This window comes from Alexandromys fortis, unplaced genomic scaffold (genome assembly GCF_014885135.2).
Source record: "Alexandromys fortis isolate MF-2015 unplaced genomic scaffold, M_Fortis_MF-2015_v1.1 scaffold_13, whole genome shotgun sequence".
NCBI lineage: Eukaryota > Metazoa > Chordata > Mammalia > Rodentia > Cricetidae > Alexandromys > Alexandromys fortis.
In genome coordinates this window covers 3,770,791-3,786,348 of record NW_026067908.1, presented here as the reverse complement: position 1 = coordinate 3,786,348, position 15,558 = coordinate 3,770,791, and the positions used below count along the sequence as shown (strand labels likewise).

The following is a 15,558-nucleotide window of genomic DNA, read 5'->3' as shown; positions in this document are numbered from 1 at the left end:
CCTCCTCCCCTGCTCCCCATCACTCCCCATTCCTCCCCTGCTCCCCCATCACTACTTTAGCATAACTAGTAAAGTTAGGCAAGTTTCCCACAGGTTCTATATGAACTTATATATTTTTTTTGTTAACACAGTGAATGAAGCACATTTATATTAATTCTATTATTTGAACTTTACACCAGCTTGATGGGATCAGTATTATTCTCAGATGAGCACAGTAAGGCTTTGAGCTTGAGTAACTCCCAGGTTCATGCACTGAGATACTGGCAAAACTGGAACCAGTAGCCAGGCTTCCTACTTTGATAAGAAGAGGCTGCAAACTTCCCTTTTAAAAACTATTTATTTAGACAAGGTCTTCTGTAGCCTAGGTTAGCCTCAGACTTGATACGAAGCTGAAGATGACTTTGAACTTATGATCCTCCTGCCTTCATCCCCTAAGTGCTGTCTTAGGAGGTTATAAGCCTGTTCCAACATACCCAGTCCTAGTACTCAGGATTTAAGAATATAAAATTGCTGAGCTTGGTGGAGCATATCTGTAGTAATTCCAGCATTTGGGGGCTGAGGCACAAGTATCGTAAGTTCAAGACCAGCTATATAGTGGATTCCAAGCAATAGCCTGTCCCTGTCCCCACAAAAAGTGTAGGGCTGGGAAAAAGCCCAGAGGTTAAAAGCACTTACTACTCTTACAGAGAACCTGGGTTTGGTTCCCTTATACCCACACTGGGTGGCTCACAACTGCCCAAAACTTCAGCGTTAGGATACCCCACAGCCTCTTCTAGCTTCCACGGGCTCCTGCATGCACATGGTGTACATAAATTCAAACAAGTTCACATACCTACACATAAATAATAATTTTTGGCTGGGTGGTGTTGGCGCATGCCTTTAATCCCAGCACTCAGGAGGCAAAGGCAGGCAGATCTATGTGAGTTCAAGGCCAGGCGAGTCTACAAGAGCTAGTTGCAAGACAGGCACCAAAGCTACACAGAGAAACCCTGTCTCAAAAAACAAACCAAAACCAAAATAAATTTTACTAATTTTATGTGCATTGGTGTTTTGCCTGTATGTATGTGTATATGAAGGTGTCAGATCCCCTGGAGCTAGGGTTACAAATGCTGTGTGGATGGAAATTGAACCTAGGTTCTCTGGAAGAGCAGCCAGTGCTCTTAAACTCTGAGGCATCCCTCCAGCCCCATAAATAATAATTTTAAAATATTTCAAAAGTGCTAAACTGGCTATATAGTGGGAAAAGTAATAGAAATTTACATTGGTAGTTTGAGATATGAAAAAAAACCAGATACATGTTTACTGAAAGAAGTAACATCCCCTAAGGAATCACTATAATCACAGGTGAAATACGGCTAAAGCTGCCCTGAATTCAGAAGGGGAGGCAGCCAGTTATTTACAAAACATGCCCTTGAAATAGAGCCCAAGTGAGGGGGAACACAGTTAAGAAAAAAAGTGAATTAAAAGCTGGGCATGGGGGGCTGGAGAGATGGCTCAGAGGTTGAGAGCACTGACTGTTCTTCTGGAGGTCCTGAGTTCAGTTCCCAGCTACCACATGGTGGCTCACAGCCATCTGTAATGAGATCTGGTTCCCTCTTCTGGCCTTCAGGCATACATGCAGGTAGAACACTATACATAATAAATAAATAAACCCTTAATAAATAAATAAATCTTTTTTAAAAAAAGGTGGGCATGGGGGTGCACTCCTTAAATATCAGCACTCAGGCAAATCTCTTTGAATTTGAGGTCAGCCTTGTTTACGTAGTGAGTTCCAGGATAGCCAGATCTATGTAGAGACCCTGTCTCAAAAAAGCAAAGAAGAAAGAGAAGAAAAAGAAGGAGAAGGAGAAAAAAGGAAGAGGAAGAAGAGGAGGAGAATTAAAGGGGTCAATAAAATAATAAACGCTGCATAGCTTCCACAAACCAACATCCAGCCCCAGACTGTTTATACATGGTCCTGCTGATTCTATTTCTGCCAGAGCTCCAAGTAGGTGATGTTTCCCCTATTTTAGGGCAAACACTCTGACTTGCAGGGTTTGTATGACTTGTCCAGGATTCAGCAGATGTTAGAACGGCAACTTTAAACCTCCCCAACACTGCAGGGTACCACATCTAGTCTCTGCTGTTAGCCTTGAGACTCTGCCAAATCCCCCTCAACCAAACAGAAACAAGGACACCCATCCCCCCAACTTTCATTTCTCAGATTTACCTTAAAGGATAAAACAAGATAAAGGATCTGAGATTGAGCTGAGAATCAATCTCTGTTTTAGTAAAGTTGCTCTCTGATCAGCAATTTTATTTCTCAGACTCCATCCCCAGGGAATAATTAGGAAAATGAATAAAGGTTTATATTTAAAAAAAAAAAAAAAGTCCACCGCAGTGTAATTTATGATAGGACAAGTGAGCCAGAGCGATGACTCAGCAGGTGGGGGCATTGTCGAGTCTAATGACCGGAATCCACACGGTGGATGGAGAGAACGGATTCCGGAACGCTGTCCTCAGACCCCACACGTGTGCCATGGCATATGCACGCCCAAACACGCAATAAATAAATACAAGTAATGTGATTTTTAAAAGTCCAGAAAACAACTTTCAAAGCAAAATTAACCAGTGTGGTGGCATGTGCCTGTAATCCCAGCACTTGGGAGGCAGAGGTAGGTGGAGCTCTGTGAGTTCCAAGTCAGCCAGAGTTGTCTGTCTCAAAAAACAGGGGCATAACATACAAACAAACAGAAAGCAAAAAAAAAAAAAAAAAAACAAACAAACAAACAAACAAACACAAACAAACCAAAAACATTTAAAATTGAAAACACCTTTTTTCTTTGTAGATAGCATTAAAGGATTGGTCAAATAAGGCAGGGTAGAATGTAGCTATAAATGCCATTGAAATAGTATTTATGAGGAATTTTTAAAGTATCAGCACTTTTTTTCCGTTTATTTATTTATTAAAGATTTCTGTCCCTTCCCTGCCACCGCCTCCCATTTCCCTCCCCCTCCCCCAATCAAGTCCCCCTCCCTCGTCAGCCCAAAGAGCTATCAGGGTTCTCTGCCCTGTGGGAAGTCCAAGGACCACCCACCTCCATCCAGGTCTAGTAAGGTGAGCATCCAAACTGCCTAGGCTCCCACAAAGCCAGTACGTGCAGTAGGATCAAAACCCAGTGCCATTGTTCTTGAGTTCTCAGTAGTCCTCATTGTCCTCTATGTTCAGCGAGTCCGGTTTTATCCTAGGCTTTTTCAGACCCAGGCCAGCTGGCCTTGGTGAGTTCCCGATAGAACATCCCCATTGTCTCAGTGTGTGGGTGCCCCCCTCGCGAACCTGAGTTCCTTGCTCATGCTCTCTCTCCTTCTGCTCCTGATTTGGACCTTGAGATTTCAGTCCGGTGCTCCAATGTGTGCCTTTCATCGCCTAAAATCTAAGTACTTTAAAAATTACTTTGTTTTTATGTGTGTGTGTGTGTGTGTGTGTGTGTGCAAGTATGTGCCGTGTGTGTGTGATGGGCACAGGCAAGTGTGCACAGAGGCAGGAGAAGAGCATCAGGGGTCCTTTCCTAGCACCCATCCTCACATTCCTTTAGGTGGCTAGTGTATTTCACTGAACCTGGAGCTTGCCTTCATGTTTGGTCTAGGCTGGCAAGCAGCCAGGCCCAGGGATCCTCCTGCCTCCACCACTGTAATGCCAGGGTTATAAGCATGTGTGAGTTATGTGGGTGCTGGGATCCAAACCCATGTCCTCAAGTTTACACAAGAACTCTTAACCCCTGCGTCATCTCTACAGTCCTGAATCACCCAGTCTTGAAGGAGGATGTGCAAACTAAAAGGGAAGGTTTATGAAATAGTTTAAGTAGCCAATGGCGCCCATCTGTCTCTTCCAACCTCGCTGTCTTCCTCCACATAAATGCTATCCAGACATGTTCCACCTTTGCCTAGGGAGCCTTTCTGGGGCAGACTAATTTAAAGATGATGCTGGGGGTCTCAGATAAAGACTTGAGAGCTGGGAGCAAAGAGCAGGAAGGCGGTGAAGAAGTTTTGCTACAAGGTTGCTAAGGGCCTGATGTATTTAGCGGTTCTTTAGGAGACCTCTATTTCGTTTCCATGTCCACCAACTTCTTGCTCTTGTTCGTTCAGGAGGTTCATAGAGCCAGAGCTACTAGCTCGTCCCTTTCCTTTTACATTTATTTATTTAAAACATTTTTGTGTTTGTGTTCCTACCTGTGTGCCACAGCACACGTGTGGAGGTCAGAGGACAGCTCTCAGGGGAGCCAGTTCTCTCCTCCGCCGTGTGGGTTCCCAGGGATTAGAGCCAAGTCATCCTGTGCCATCAAGTGCCATTGTCCCTCTGAGCCACTGCCTCCGTTTTTTCTGAGAAATGAAACAAAATCCCCAGGAATTTCCAAAGAGAGTGAGAATCTGAATATTAGCTCACATAAGGTGACTCCACCCTCCTCTGACCACTTACCTAGCCCATGTCTATACTCGAGGAAGCTTCTATGCTTAGTGCTCGTGAGGCTTCTGGGATGCAGAAGAAGCAACTGAAGACTGCACTCAGCTGGGTGTGGTAGCCACACTTTTAATCCTAGCATTTGGAAAGCTGAGGCAAGAGGATTGCCTCAAGTTCTAGGCCCGAGAGCCCATCTTAAAAAACAAAAAAGACTAGGGCTGACAAGATGGCGTAGAGGGTAAAAGTGCCTGCCCCAAAGGTTGATGTGAGTTCAGTCTCTGAGGAAGAGTGGCCCCATAGGCTCATGTGTTAGCATGGGTAGTCACCATGAAATGGCGCCCTTTGAAAAGAGTTGAAGGATTAGGAGGTGTGGCCTATGGAGGAAGTGTGCTATTTGGGCTTTGAGGTTTCATGCCAGGCCCAGAGTTTCTCTCTGCCTACAGATCGGGATGCAGAACTCTCAGCTCCTTCTCCAGCACCAGGTCTGCCTGTGTGCCACTGTGCTCCCCACCATGATGATAATGGGCTAGCCTCCGAAACTGTAAGCCAGCCCCTACTAAATGCTTTCTCTTATAATGGTTGCTTTGGTCATGGGGCCACTTCACAGAATAGAATAGTGACTAAGACAATCTCTGAAAGCTACATGGTGTACTCCAAGCTGTCCTCTGACTTTCATGTGTCACACACACACACACACACATGTGCATGCACGTACACACGCACACACTACAAATTAATATTTTCTAAGAAGACAAATGAAGTCTTAAAACCAAGTGCTAACCTTCATCAGGCAATGAAAGGAGACAAGAGACAGAGACAGAGACCCACATTGGAGCACCGGACTGAAATCTCAAGGTCCAAATCAGGAGCAGAAGGAGAGAGAGCACGAGCAAGGAACTCAGGACCGCGAGGGGTGCACCCACACACTGAGACAATGGGGATGTTCTATCGGGAACTCACCAAGGCCATCTGGCCTGGGTCTGAAAAAGCCTGGGTTAAAACCGGTCTTGCTGAACATAGCGGACAATGAGGACTACTGAGACCTCAAGAACAATGGCAATGGGTTTTTGATCCTACTGCACTTATTGGTTTTGTGGGAGCCTAGGCAGTTTGGATGCTCACCTTACTAGACCTGGATGGAGGTGGGTGGTCCTTGGACTTCCCACAGGGCAGGGAAACCTGATTGTTCTTTGGCCTGACAGGGAGGGGGACTTGATTGGGGGAGGGAGAGGGAAAGGGGTGGCGGTGGTGGGGAAGAGACAGAAATCTTTAATAAATAAAATACCAAGTGCTAGATTGCAGGGTTAGAGCTGCATTGTGGGGTGTAGATTCAGGTGTTTGAGGAAAGGGGAGTGTGGTGTTAGAATCGACACATAGTACGTTTTGCTGAATGGATGAGTGAGGGAGTGGACAAATCACAGCTCTGAAGGATAGAAGTATCAGGAATGTTCACACCTCTGTGAATTTGCCAGTTTTTAAGGATGTCTGTGCCTACTGGTTGACTTTTGCCATATTAACATAAACCTACATATATCTGGAAAGAGGGACTAGTAGTGGTATATTATTTGTGTTTTGATAAATGAATCTTGCCTGAAGACCAGAGGCAAAGCTAAAGCCACTAGAGGTCAGGCAATGGTGACACACACCTTTAATCCCGGGATTTGGGAGACAGAGGCAGAGGGATCTCTGTGAGTTCAAGGCCACCCTGGGATATACAAGATCAATGTAGAAACAAATCCAGTTGGTTGTGGCTTTTAATCCCAGTCATAGAGAATCACACGCCTTATATCCCAGAACTAGAGGGAATATAAAATGAGAGGAGAGAGAGGCTTAGTCTGGTTAGTTTGCTGTCACCAAGCCTTGGTAGAGGTAAAATTTCTCTAGTGGCTTGGCTGCCTTGTTTTTCTGGTTTTCCGGTTGAACCCCAATTTCGTCTCTGTGTTTTTATTATTCGTGCTAGATAGAGGGACTCTCAACTGAGTCTATCAATCTGCCTTCATAAGATTTGCCAGTAGGCAAGTCTTTGGGGAGCAGTTTTTTGATTAGTGATTGATGTGGGAAGCCCAGCTCACTGTGGGCGGTATTGCCCCTGGACAGGTGGTCTGGGGTTGTGTAGGAAATCAAACTGAGTAAGCCATAAAGAGAAAGGCAGGAAGCTATGTTCCTCCATAGCTTCTGCTTCAGTTCCTTCCTTGAGTTCCTGCCTCAGTTTCCCTCAGTGGACTGTGAATTGGGATGTGTAAGCCAAATAAACCCTTTCCTCCTCAAGTTGCTTTTGGTTAGGGTTTTATCACAGCAATAGAAAGCAGACAAACATGTCAATCATTTGTTTGTTTAAGACAGGGTTTTTCTGTGTAACAGCTCTGGCTGTCCTGGAACTCACTCTGTAGACCATGCTGTCTTCTAACTCACAGAGATTTGCCTACTTCTGCCTCCTGAGTGCTAGGATCAAAGGCGTGTGCCACCACCACATGGTTCTCAATCATTAAAAAGAAAAAAATCTCTCTCAAGTCTTCTGAGAAAATGCAAGAAGAAACTGTTCTTCCCATTTGCCGTTCTCACAAAGAGAGTGAGGGCCCGAGGTAATGAGGTGACTTTGTTAATCCTCACATATGTTCAGAGTGTCGCGGTAGGCTAGGATTTCAGCTCGAAGCCAGGGATGCAGAAACAGGGTACATTAGGTTCCAGATGCTCATTCTGAGAGAGGAGGAATAGTAAACAAGTCTGAAATGACGTAGGTGCCAGCAGAGGACTGTGGGAGCTCAGGAAGAGGAGAGTGTGTCTCTGCCGTGCTCAGAGTAAGCGGCGCTGTGAGGACGAGGAGACACCCACTAGAGGGAAAAGACTCCAGGCAGAAGGGTTGCACAAAGTAGGGACAAAAGGAAAACATATTGTGGCGTCTTTGGATTACAGTAACGTCCCTGGCATATCGTTATATAAAGATAGCACAGTAGATAGGTGGGGGAATGGTCGAGGGGGACAGCCGAAAGAGCTGAGGGTCTAGTGTTTGTGAAGGTGGACGTGAGGAGCCAAAAACAGTTTAAAAACAGAGACTGCTAGTCCAGTACCGAGCCCACCCTCCTACAGGGGATGCTCCTTGGTCTCCAGGTCTCCAGAGTACACTAGGGCCTGCCAGGCTGTCCTTTATCTACTGTTCTGCTAATCGCGTTTTCCTAGTCTTGTTTTCTGTAGCGACCTGGAGATCAGTCACCCTGTCTGATTCATAGCTGAACACCCCCACCCCTATGCTCCGCAGAGGGCTCACCCCAGAGCAAAGTGCTCAGCAAATGTTTGTTGAAAGAATGAATGGGAGGAGCCGGGTTCCACCCCAATCCTGAGACAACACTTGGGGCCCGAACCCTGGTGGGGAAGCTCTGAGCAGTGCTTCTTCTGCCATGGTCGGTGGCCATTAGAAGGCTGGCGACTCCGAGTCACACCAGAGTAACCACAGGCCTCTCTTGCAGATGGCTTCAGTAACTGAGGGTAAAGCTGGAGTCAAAGATGCCTCTGACCAGAATTTTGACTACATGTTCAAACTGCTCATCATTGGCAACAGCAGCGTTGGTAAGACCTCCTTCCTCTTCCGCTATGCTGACGACACCTTCACCCCGGCCTTCGTCAGCACCGTGGGCATCGACTTCAAAGTGAAGACAGTCTACCGCCATGAGAAGCGTGTGAAGCTGCAGATATGGGTGAGTGCTAGGCACTGTGGGCAGAATGGGACGGGGCTATGGGCACACGGCCTGGGAGGTGGGGCTAGCTTACATCTGGGTCTCACAGCATCAGACAACAATGCCATTTCAGGTCTGGGCCTCCATTGCCCCATTTTCTTCCCCTGCATACTTATTCTCCATTCAGTTGCTGCTTAACTTCCAAAAGGCTTTATTCTGGCTTTTCTAGAGCAAGAAACTGGGTTTCAGTTCTACTTCTACCACTTGCAAGCCATGGGAACATGACTAAGCTATTTATGCCCTCTTAGCCCCCCTTTCCTTTGGGGGATTATCATCTCATCTAGTTACAGATGGTTGCATAGTGTAGTTCCTAAACACAGTGCATACACCATAGATATATACAAATCAGTCATTGATCGTTGCATAACAAATCACTCCGTGGTGTAAAACAAGAGCAATAACTGATCACCTTCCCAACTCAGTGGGTCTAACAGTAGGGTTTGCTTGGGGCCTTTTGTGACGTGTGTAGCCGGATAGTGGCCTGAGTTGCAGTCAAGTGGAGGACTGTCGAGGGCTGGAGGATCCACTTCCGAGATGGCTCCCTCACATGTCTGGAGCTGGCTGTTGGCAGGAGGCCTTCCTTCCTCTCTTCCCATCTGGCTGTCTTAGCATTTCCATGGGACTGCTTTACCATCTTCATTGTATGTATGACAGCTGGTTTTCCCCGGCATGAGAGCTAAGAAACCAAAGAGAAAAACAGCAACGCCTGCTAGTCACACAGCCTTAGAGTATTCTCTGGGTTACTGATTGAGTGTGGGGAGAACATACACAGAGGTCCAAACACTGGGAGGGAAGGGTCATGGAGGTCTGACTGTCTCGGAAGTTGGAGGCTCAGCTTCTCTTACTATCTGCTGGTGGCACTAAGAAAACTTGCACCTATCTGAGAAGTTCGTCAGAGTGCTTAGCAATAGTTTAGCCTTGCGGCTGGAAATCTTGAAAATTTGAGAAATAGTCAAACCATGTGATGCTATTGTCTATTATACTTAATAAGTTTATAAGAATATATTGTACATGTATCTTACTGGAGAGTCTACATCTATTTTTATAAACTATTCCTCATATATTAATATACAGACATGTTTTGAAGTACACAGCATTTTTTTTTTTGAGACAGGGTCTCATTTATTTTTTAGCCTTGGCTGGTGTGGAACTCACTACAGGGATTCACCTGTTTCTGCCCCCTTAGTGTTGGGATTAAAGGCAACTTCCACTTATAGGTACACAGTATTTCAATATAGCAGCCCTGTTTTACAGAAGAAATAAAAACCTCAGAGATTAACATGTCTTGAGTCAACCACACAGTTAGAAAGTGACATTTTAATTCAGATCTTCAAATTCTGAATTATGTGCTGTTTTCTCCACATTGCGTGTCTGAAATCGTAGACAGACCGCATTTCCATTTAAAATAATGTTAAATATTAATTTCTAGAGGGGCGAGTGTCCATTGACTCCCTACTAAAGGGACTGAAACATCATAAACCATTAGAAACAGGAGAAGCTCTGAAGGCTGTCTAATTCATTTGTTCTCCAGTTGTGATTCAACCACATCAGCAACATTTGGGGATTTGTTAGAAATTCATTCTTGGGTCTCACCACAGATGTAATGAATCCAAAATGCTGGAAATAAATCCCCAAACCTGTGCTAGCAGGCGGTTTTAAGGCAGACTAGAGCTGGAGACCCACTGATGTGGTCTAACTACCTTGTGATGAGTGTTGATAAATACATGGAAGTACCTTCTGTGTGCTAGGTACTTTCACTTATATTATCTGATGTCAACCCCAGCACAGGAATTCATGAAAGCACACGTGTGTAGGTGATCAACATTTTAAAACTGGATCAAGACAGACAGAGAGAGAGAGAGAGAGAGAGAGAGAGAGAGAGAGAGAGAGAGAGAGAGAGAGGTCTGCTATAGGCAGCTGATTGGGGGTTGGGAAAACCTTGCATAAAACACAGACAACTCTTGCCATTGACCCGATGGCACATGCCTGATACCTATCCTTAGAGAACTGAAGAAAATATTAGAATGTGTTTTAAAATCTATTAATGCAGAATGAATTTGTTTTAACCGTGTAGATTGGCATGGATTTCCTTTGTGGTTTCTATACTAGATGGTCACATATCCTACAGCTGAGAAATCTTGAGGCAAGAGGCATTCTGCCAGTCTGCAGGCTTGGCAGTAGTCTCTCCCTTACACCCTGGTGTACTGAGAGCGTTTGCAGTTTTGATGTGCCTGGCTTAAGTAGATTTATTGATTATGCTACTTAGTTTTAACTAAATGAAACCTCACAATGGGTGTGTGGTTTTTAAAGAGTCCTATAAAGAAACCTCCTATTGGGGCTGGAGAGATGGCTCAGAGGTTAAGAGCATTGCCTGCTCTTCCAAAGGTCCTGAGTTCAATTCCCAGCAACCACATGGTGGCTCACAACCATCTGTAATGAGGTCTGGTGCCCTCTTCTGGCCTGCAGGCATATACACAGACAGAATATTGTATACATAATAAATAAAAAAAAAAAGAAAGAAACCTCCTATTGGAGACTTGCTAAGTATAATGACCCCAGTGACTATGAGAAAGTAGTTGACTGCCCAGGCTACAGCTTCCTGGCACAAGGTCATTGTCAGTCCTGTTTCTAGGTAAAACCGATGAGTCATTAGACCTGCTCGTCACTTTGCTTACAATTTTTTCAAGGATTTCCATGTAGCAAAAATGATAACTTCTATACTATTTATATTAAAGCTTAAATATTGTTTTATTTTTTCTGTGTCTGTATTTGTGTGGATAGAGTGAGTGCATGCCAACATGTATGTGTGCATACATATAGAGACCAGAGATCAATTTTCAAGAACTATATGTAATTGTGTCTGTGTGGGTTTGGTCATGTGAGCATGCAGTACCCAAGGAGGCCAAAAGAGGGAGTCAGATTCCTTGGAGTTGGAGTTAGAGGCAGTTTCGAGACATCCCAGGTTGGTGCTGGGAAGCAAACTTGGGTTTTCTTGAATGGTTGGCATGTGAGCCCTCTCTCCAATCCTAGAGTTCTTGTTTGTGTAAGGGGATTGAACTCAGGCCCTCAGGGCTCACATCATTAGAAGGTGAGTGCCTTTACCCACTGACCCATATTGCTACCCCCGGGCTTCTTCCTCTCTTGTTCTCCACCTCATTTTTTGAAACAGGGTCTCTCATTAGACCCAGAGCTCACCAGTTTGGCAAGGTTAGCTGGTCAGCTAGCACCAGGACCTTCTCTGCTTTTGCAAAGCCAAGATCACACTTGTGCTGGGAACCTGACCTCAGGTCCCCAGGCTTGCACAGCTAATGCTTTGCAGACTAAATCTTCTCTCTAGCTCCCATTTCATTTTATATATCTTAACATAGTCTGCGCACAGAGTATGCGTATGTAATCTGTGTGTTTGCTGTACCTGAACTTCTCTTCCTTAAATGGATATGTTTGGAGGCCTTGATGATAAGCATTGGGAGAAGTGTGGAAGGATTTTGACAAAAACAGAACTGCATCTTACAAAAATTTCTGGCTTTAGATGAAGGATGGATGGAAATGAGATAAAGGAACTGTGGTTTGGATCCAAATCCGCCCAACTGTATACATTAAATGGACTTTTATATACCGGTTAAACATTGTGAAACCATTTAAAGTAAATATATAGGTATTGACCAAGTTATAAAAGAGAAGGGCAATTACAGTTACCCAATGGCGTGGATAGTTTTTAATGGTCTAAACCTAAAGAATACAGGAGTCATGAAAAATGATATAAAACTAGTTGTTTTTCTAGTTTTCACTCTGTTAAGGATTTTTCTAGTTTTTTTTTTGTATGTGTGTGTTGGATAACTGCATAAAAATATAAGTCATAGTAAAAATGTAAAATGTAACCGCTTCAGAATTGCTATTCTGACTATCAAAATCATTGGAATGTATAGACTTTGGGCCTGGAGAATCTTACTGTGTGATTGTTTTTGCAGGTTATTTATAATAAAGCTTTTTTAATACTAGTAACAATAATAAGGCTTCCAAGCAAGTGTGGAGGTTTGGATGAGAGTGTCCCCACAGGCTTGTATGTTAGAAAACTTGATCCCCAGTTGGTGGAACCGTTTGTGAAGGATTAGGTTGTGTGGCCTTGCTGAAGGAGCTGTGTCAATGGAGGCAGACTTTGAGATTTCAAAAGCTCATGACGTTCCCGGTTATCTTTCTCTACCTTGTGCTTGTGGATAAAAATGAGAGCCTTCGGCTACTGCTCCAGCACCAAGTCTGCCTGTCGGCTGCCCTGCTCCCCACCGTGGAGGCAATGGACTCTACCTCTCTGGAACTGTGAGCCCCTAAGTAAATGCTTTTTAAAAATAAGCCGCCATGGTCACGGTGTTTTGTCACAGCAATAAAAGGCCACTAAGGCAGCCACTGTGGTAGTCTACTTGGGCTGCAGTAATGAGCATCACAGACTAGGTGACATGTGCAGCAGAAATAGGTTTCTCATAGTTGTACAGGCAAGTCCAAGATCACAATACAGGTAGGGTTGCGAAGGACACCTCTTCCCTTCCATCTGTGTGGCCGTGCAAGAGAAACAGAGCATTAAGATTCTTGGTGTCTCTCAGAATACTAATTCTGCTAAATCAAGGTCTCGCACTTATGCCTTAATACTTAATAACATCTTAGCTGTCCCATTTCCAAATACAGATGTATTTCAAGTTAGTGTTTCAGCATATGAATTTCAGGAGGACGCAGACATTTAGCTATTACACTGAGATAGTGACAGAGTAATATAGAAACTAGAAATGAGAGATATTTAGGAATTTACTAGATTCGATGATCTATTTATTATAACGTTAGAAGGAAAACAATACACATTCTATACTTTTTTCATAGTCTATACTTTTCACACAAAAATGCTGTGATTATTTTTAAAGTGGTGTGCGTATACGAGTACCTAATACCTCCTCTTGTAACGCTCTATAGATTGTGGAGGAGTGTAAACACAAGAGCAGAGCACAGTGCCCGCCACATATAAGACATGTGAGGGTCTGTTTTAGGTTCTGTCTCCTGGTCCACATAGAGAGGACTCTTGGGTCCCCTCCCAATTCTTCCCATAGCCAGTTGCAGAAGTGCTAAACTGGCACCTAGTGACTCACCAGAGTGGTAGAAAGTATTTATTTAGCTTCTCCAGCCCAGTAAGCTCTCCTAAGGCATTTCAGGAAGCTGTTCTCCATGGGGAGAGGGGAGAAGGGAGAGTAAGAGTGTCCCTCAGCAGGACCACACACTACTGGAGTTTTTGTTCTCTGGGGATAATGGATAAGGACGGTGATGACGTTGGGCACTGTCCTCTCTCGGTTCTCTGGTCACATAGGTCCTTGAGTATTTCCCCTGTTTCCTGAGAAGCCAGTAAATGAGGATCAGAGAAGAAAATCTTCCTGGGGAGGTAGGGTTAGGGGTGGAGCTTCATTAATAGGGAGCCAGAGTGTACACAAATGTATTTGAGTACCTTCAGGGCCACAGACCCAACTGGAGAGAGGCCGTTTATTGCTGGTTCTGGTTGCCAAGCAACCCTGAGAGACCTGTGGGAAGAGAAGAGCAGGAAGGGCTCCTGCCACCTCTATGTGTGGCCTGTTGATATGCTGGCCAGGGAAGAATCCACAGGTCTGCGGAAGGACAGAGTCGATCTAGGACTCTAGCGTCCTGGGTTCTATCTCTGTTCATTGTGTGATGTGAGAGGTTCCCCCATCCCTGCACTCGTTCCCCAAATCTGGAGAAATAATTCTGGCTGTCTTTGCTTCATGGGTTGTGAAGAGTAAGTGGGGGAAGGGGAGAGGATGGGAGGGAAGGAAAGGAAAGGGAAGGCAAGGCCCTTAGGAAGAACTTGTGGACATTGTCAATCATGGAAATTCATTTGATATGTGCTTAAGGTTTTAAAAAATTTATTATTTGTTAGATATGTCTGTATGATACAAATGTGAACACTCACATGGTGTAATGTGTGTGTGTGCGCGCGCGTGTGTGTGTGTGTGTGTGTGTGTGTAGGTCATAGGACATCTTTATGGAGTTGTTTCTCTCCTTCCATCTTGACGCGGGTCCCAGGCATGGAACTTGGAGCACCAGGTTTGCACAGCAAGTGCCTTTAGCTACTGAGCCACCTCTCTGCTCCTTGTGTCTGCTTTAAATAGTTCTTTGTATATCTCACACCTTCCCTCTGGCCCAGGTAATCACGTCCTAAAAGAAGGATTGCTGGGGCTGGCAAGATGACTGTGCGTGAAAAGTGCTTTCCATGAGTTCTGATGACCTGAGGTCGATCTCTGGAAGCCATGGCCATAACCACCACAGAATCGCCCTCTGACCTCTGCCTGCATCCAGGAGCACAATATACCCTGCCCCTCTAATATAAATAATAATAATAAAGAATTTTTTAAAGGGAAAAGGGATGGTTGAGGTCGGAGATGTCAGGTTCCCTGCCCAGGACTCAGTGGCAGACACTTCCTTGTTTAATTCATTCAGTAGACTCTAATGCAGGATTTGGTGGTGCTAGGTTGGGGATGTGTCCTTCCTACTCACTTGAATTTTCACGGCAGAGGGTGGGGGCGGGTAGAAACTAAGCACAGGATGAAGGTTCTCTTTCATCTGTCCTCTGGGTCCTGAAGAAAAGAACAGGCCTGTTTGAACCTCAGGCCTGGAGCGTGAAGCTGGGAAATGCTGAGTGTGATTCAAGTCTCATCCCTTGACGTGGAGCTGGGATTCGGCCTCCCACACATCCACAGCTTTCAAAGCTATCTGATGGGCTTCACCACACCCCTCATTCCAGGCCTGGTCCTTGCCATAGGATGCAGCAATAGGTTCACATCAGAACCAGGGAAGGACTGGCTGGCCTCTCCAGCGTGCTTAAAGGACATTTAAGCACGTTTGCCCCGTTCCCAAGCCGGCTGCTCTCCTGTCTCCTTTCAGTCCATTCCTCAGAGTGCTCAGCGACCATGACACTTGTGTACCTCCGTTACGTCACTGACTGCTTTGTCGGCGATGTTTTTAAAGCAATAATGCTCGGCTCAGAGCACACACTCAACAAATAGTTCTTATTAAGGTCCGAGGGAGATCAATAAATGGTCCTCCCTTTCTTCTTCCCCTAAATTTGGAAGCAATTTAGGGATAGACGTAGGAGCCAGAGGGATGGGGAGTAATGCGAAAGCTAAGACGAAGCATGCGATCCGAGGCTTTAGCAAAGTCAGGCTTGCTGAAACCTTACTGTGGAGTCAGACAGATGAGACGGACAGACGGACAGACACACACACAGAGCCGCATCTGATCCTCATCTGGAGACCTGTGGGAGATGCTGGGCAGCTCAGGAGAGCCAGGAGGCTGACAGGGTGGCAAGCTCCTCTGGCTCTATGGTGCGAGGCTGTTGCTGAG

The 15,558-nt window shown here is 45.2% G+C and overlaps 1 protein-coding gene across 1 annotated transcript in view; it reads left to right on the top strand.

The window, feature by feature from the left end:
- The window catches only part of Rab3b (RAB3B, member RAS oncogene family), a 62,060-nt gene that overhangs the window by 5,377 nt on the left and 41,125 nt on the right, over positions 1–15,558 (top strand). Inside the window, exon 2 of the mRNA XM_050136257.1 lies at positions 7,903–8,130. Coding sequence (XP_049992214.1) covers positions 7,903–8,130 — 228 coding nt within the window. The remainder of the gene's footprint in view (positions 1–7,902; positions 8,131–15,558) is intronic.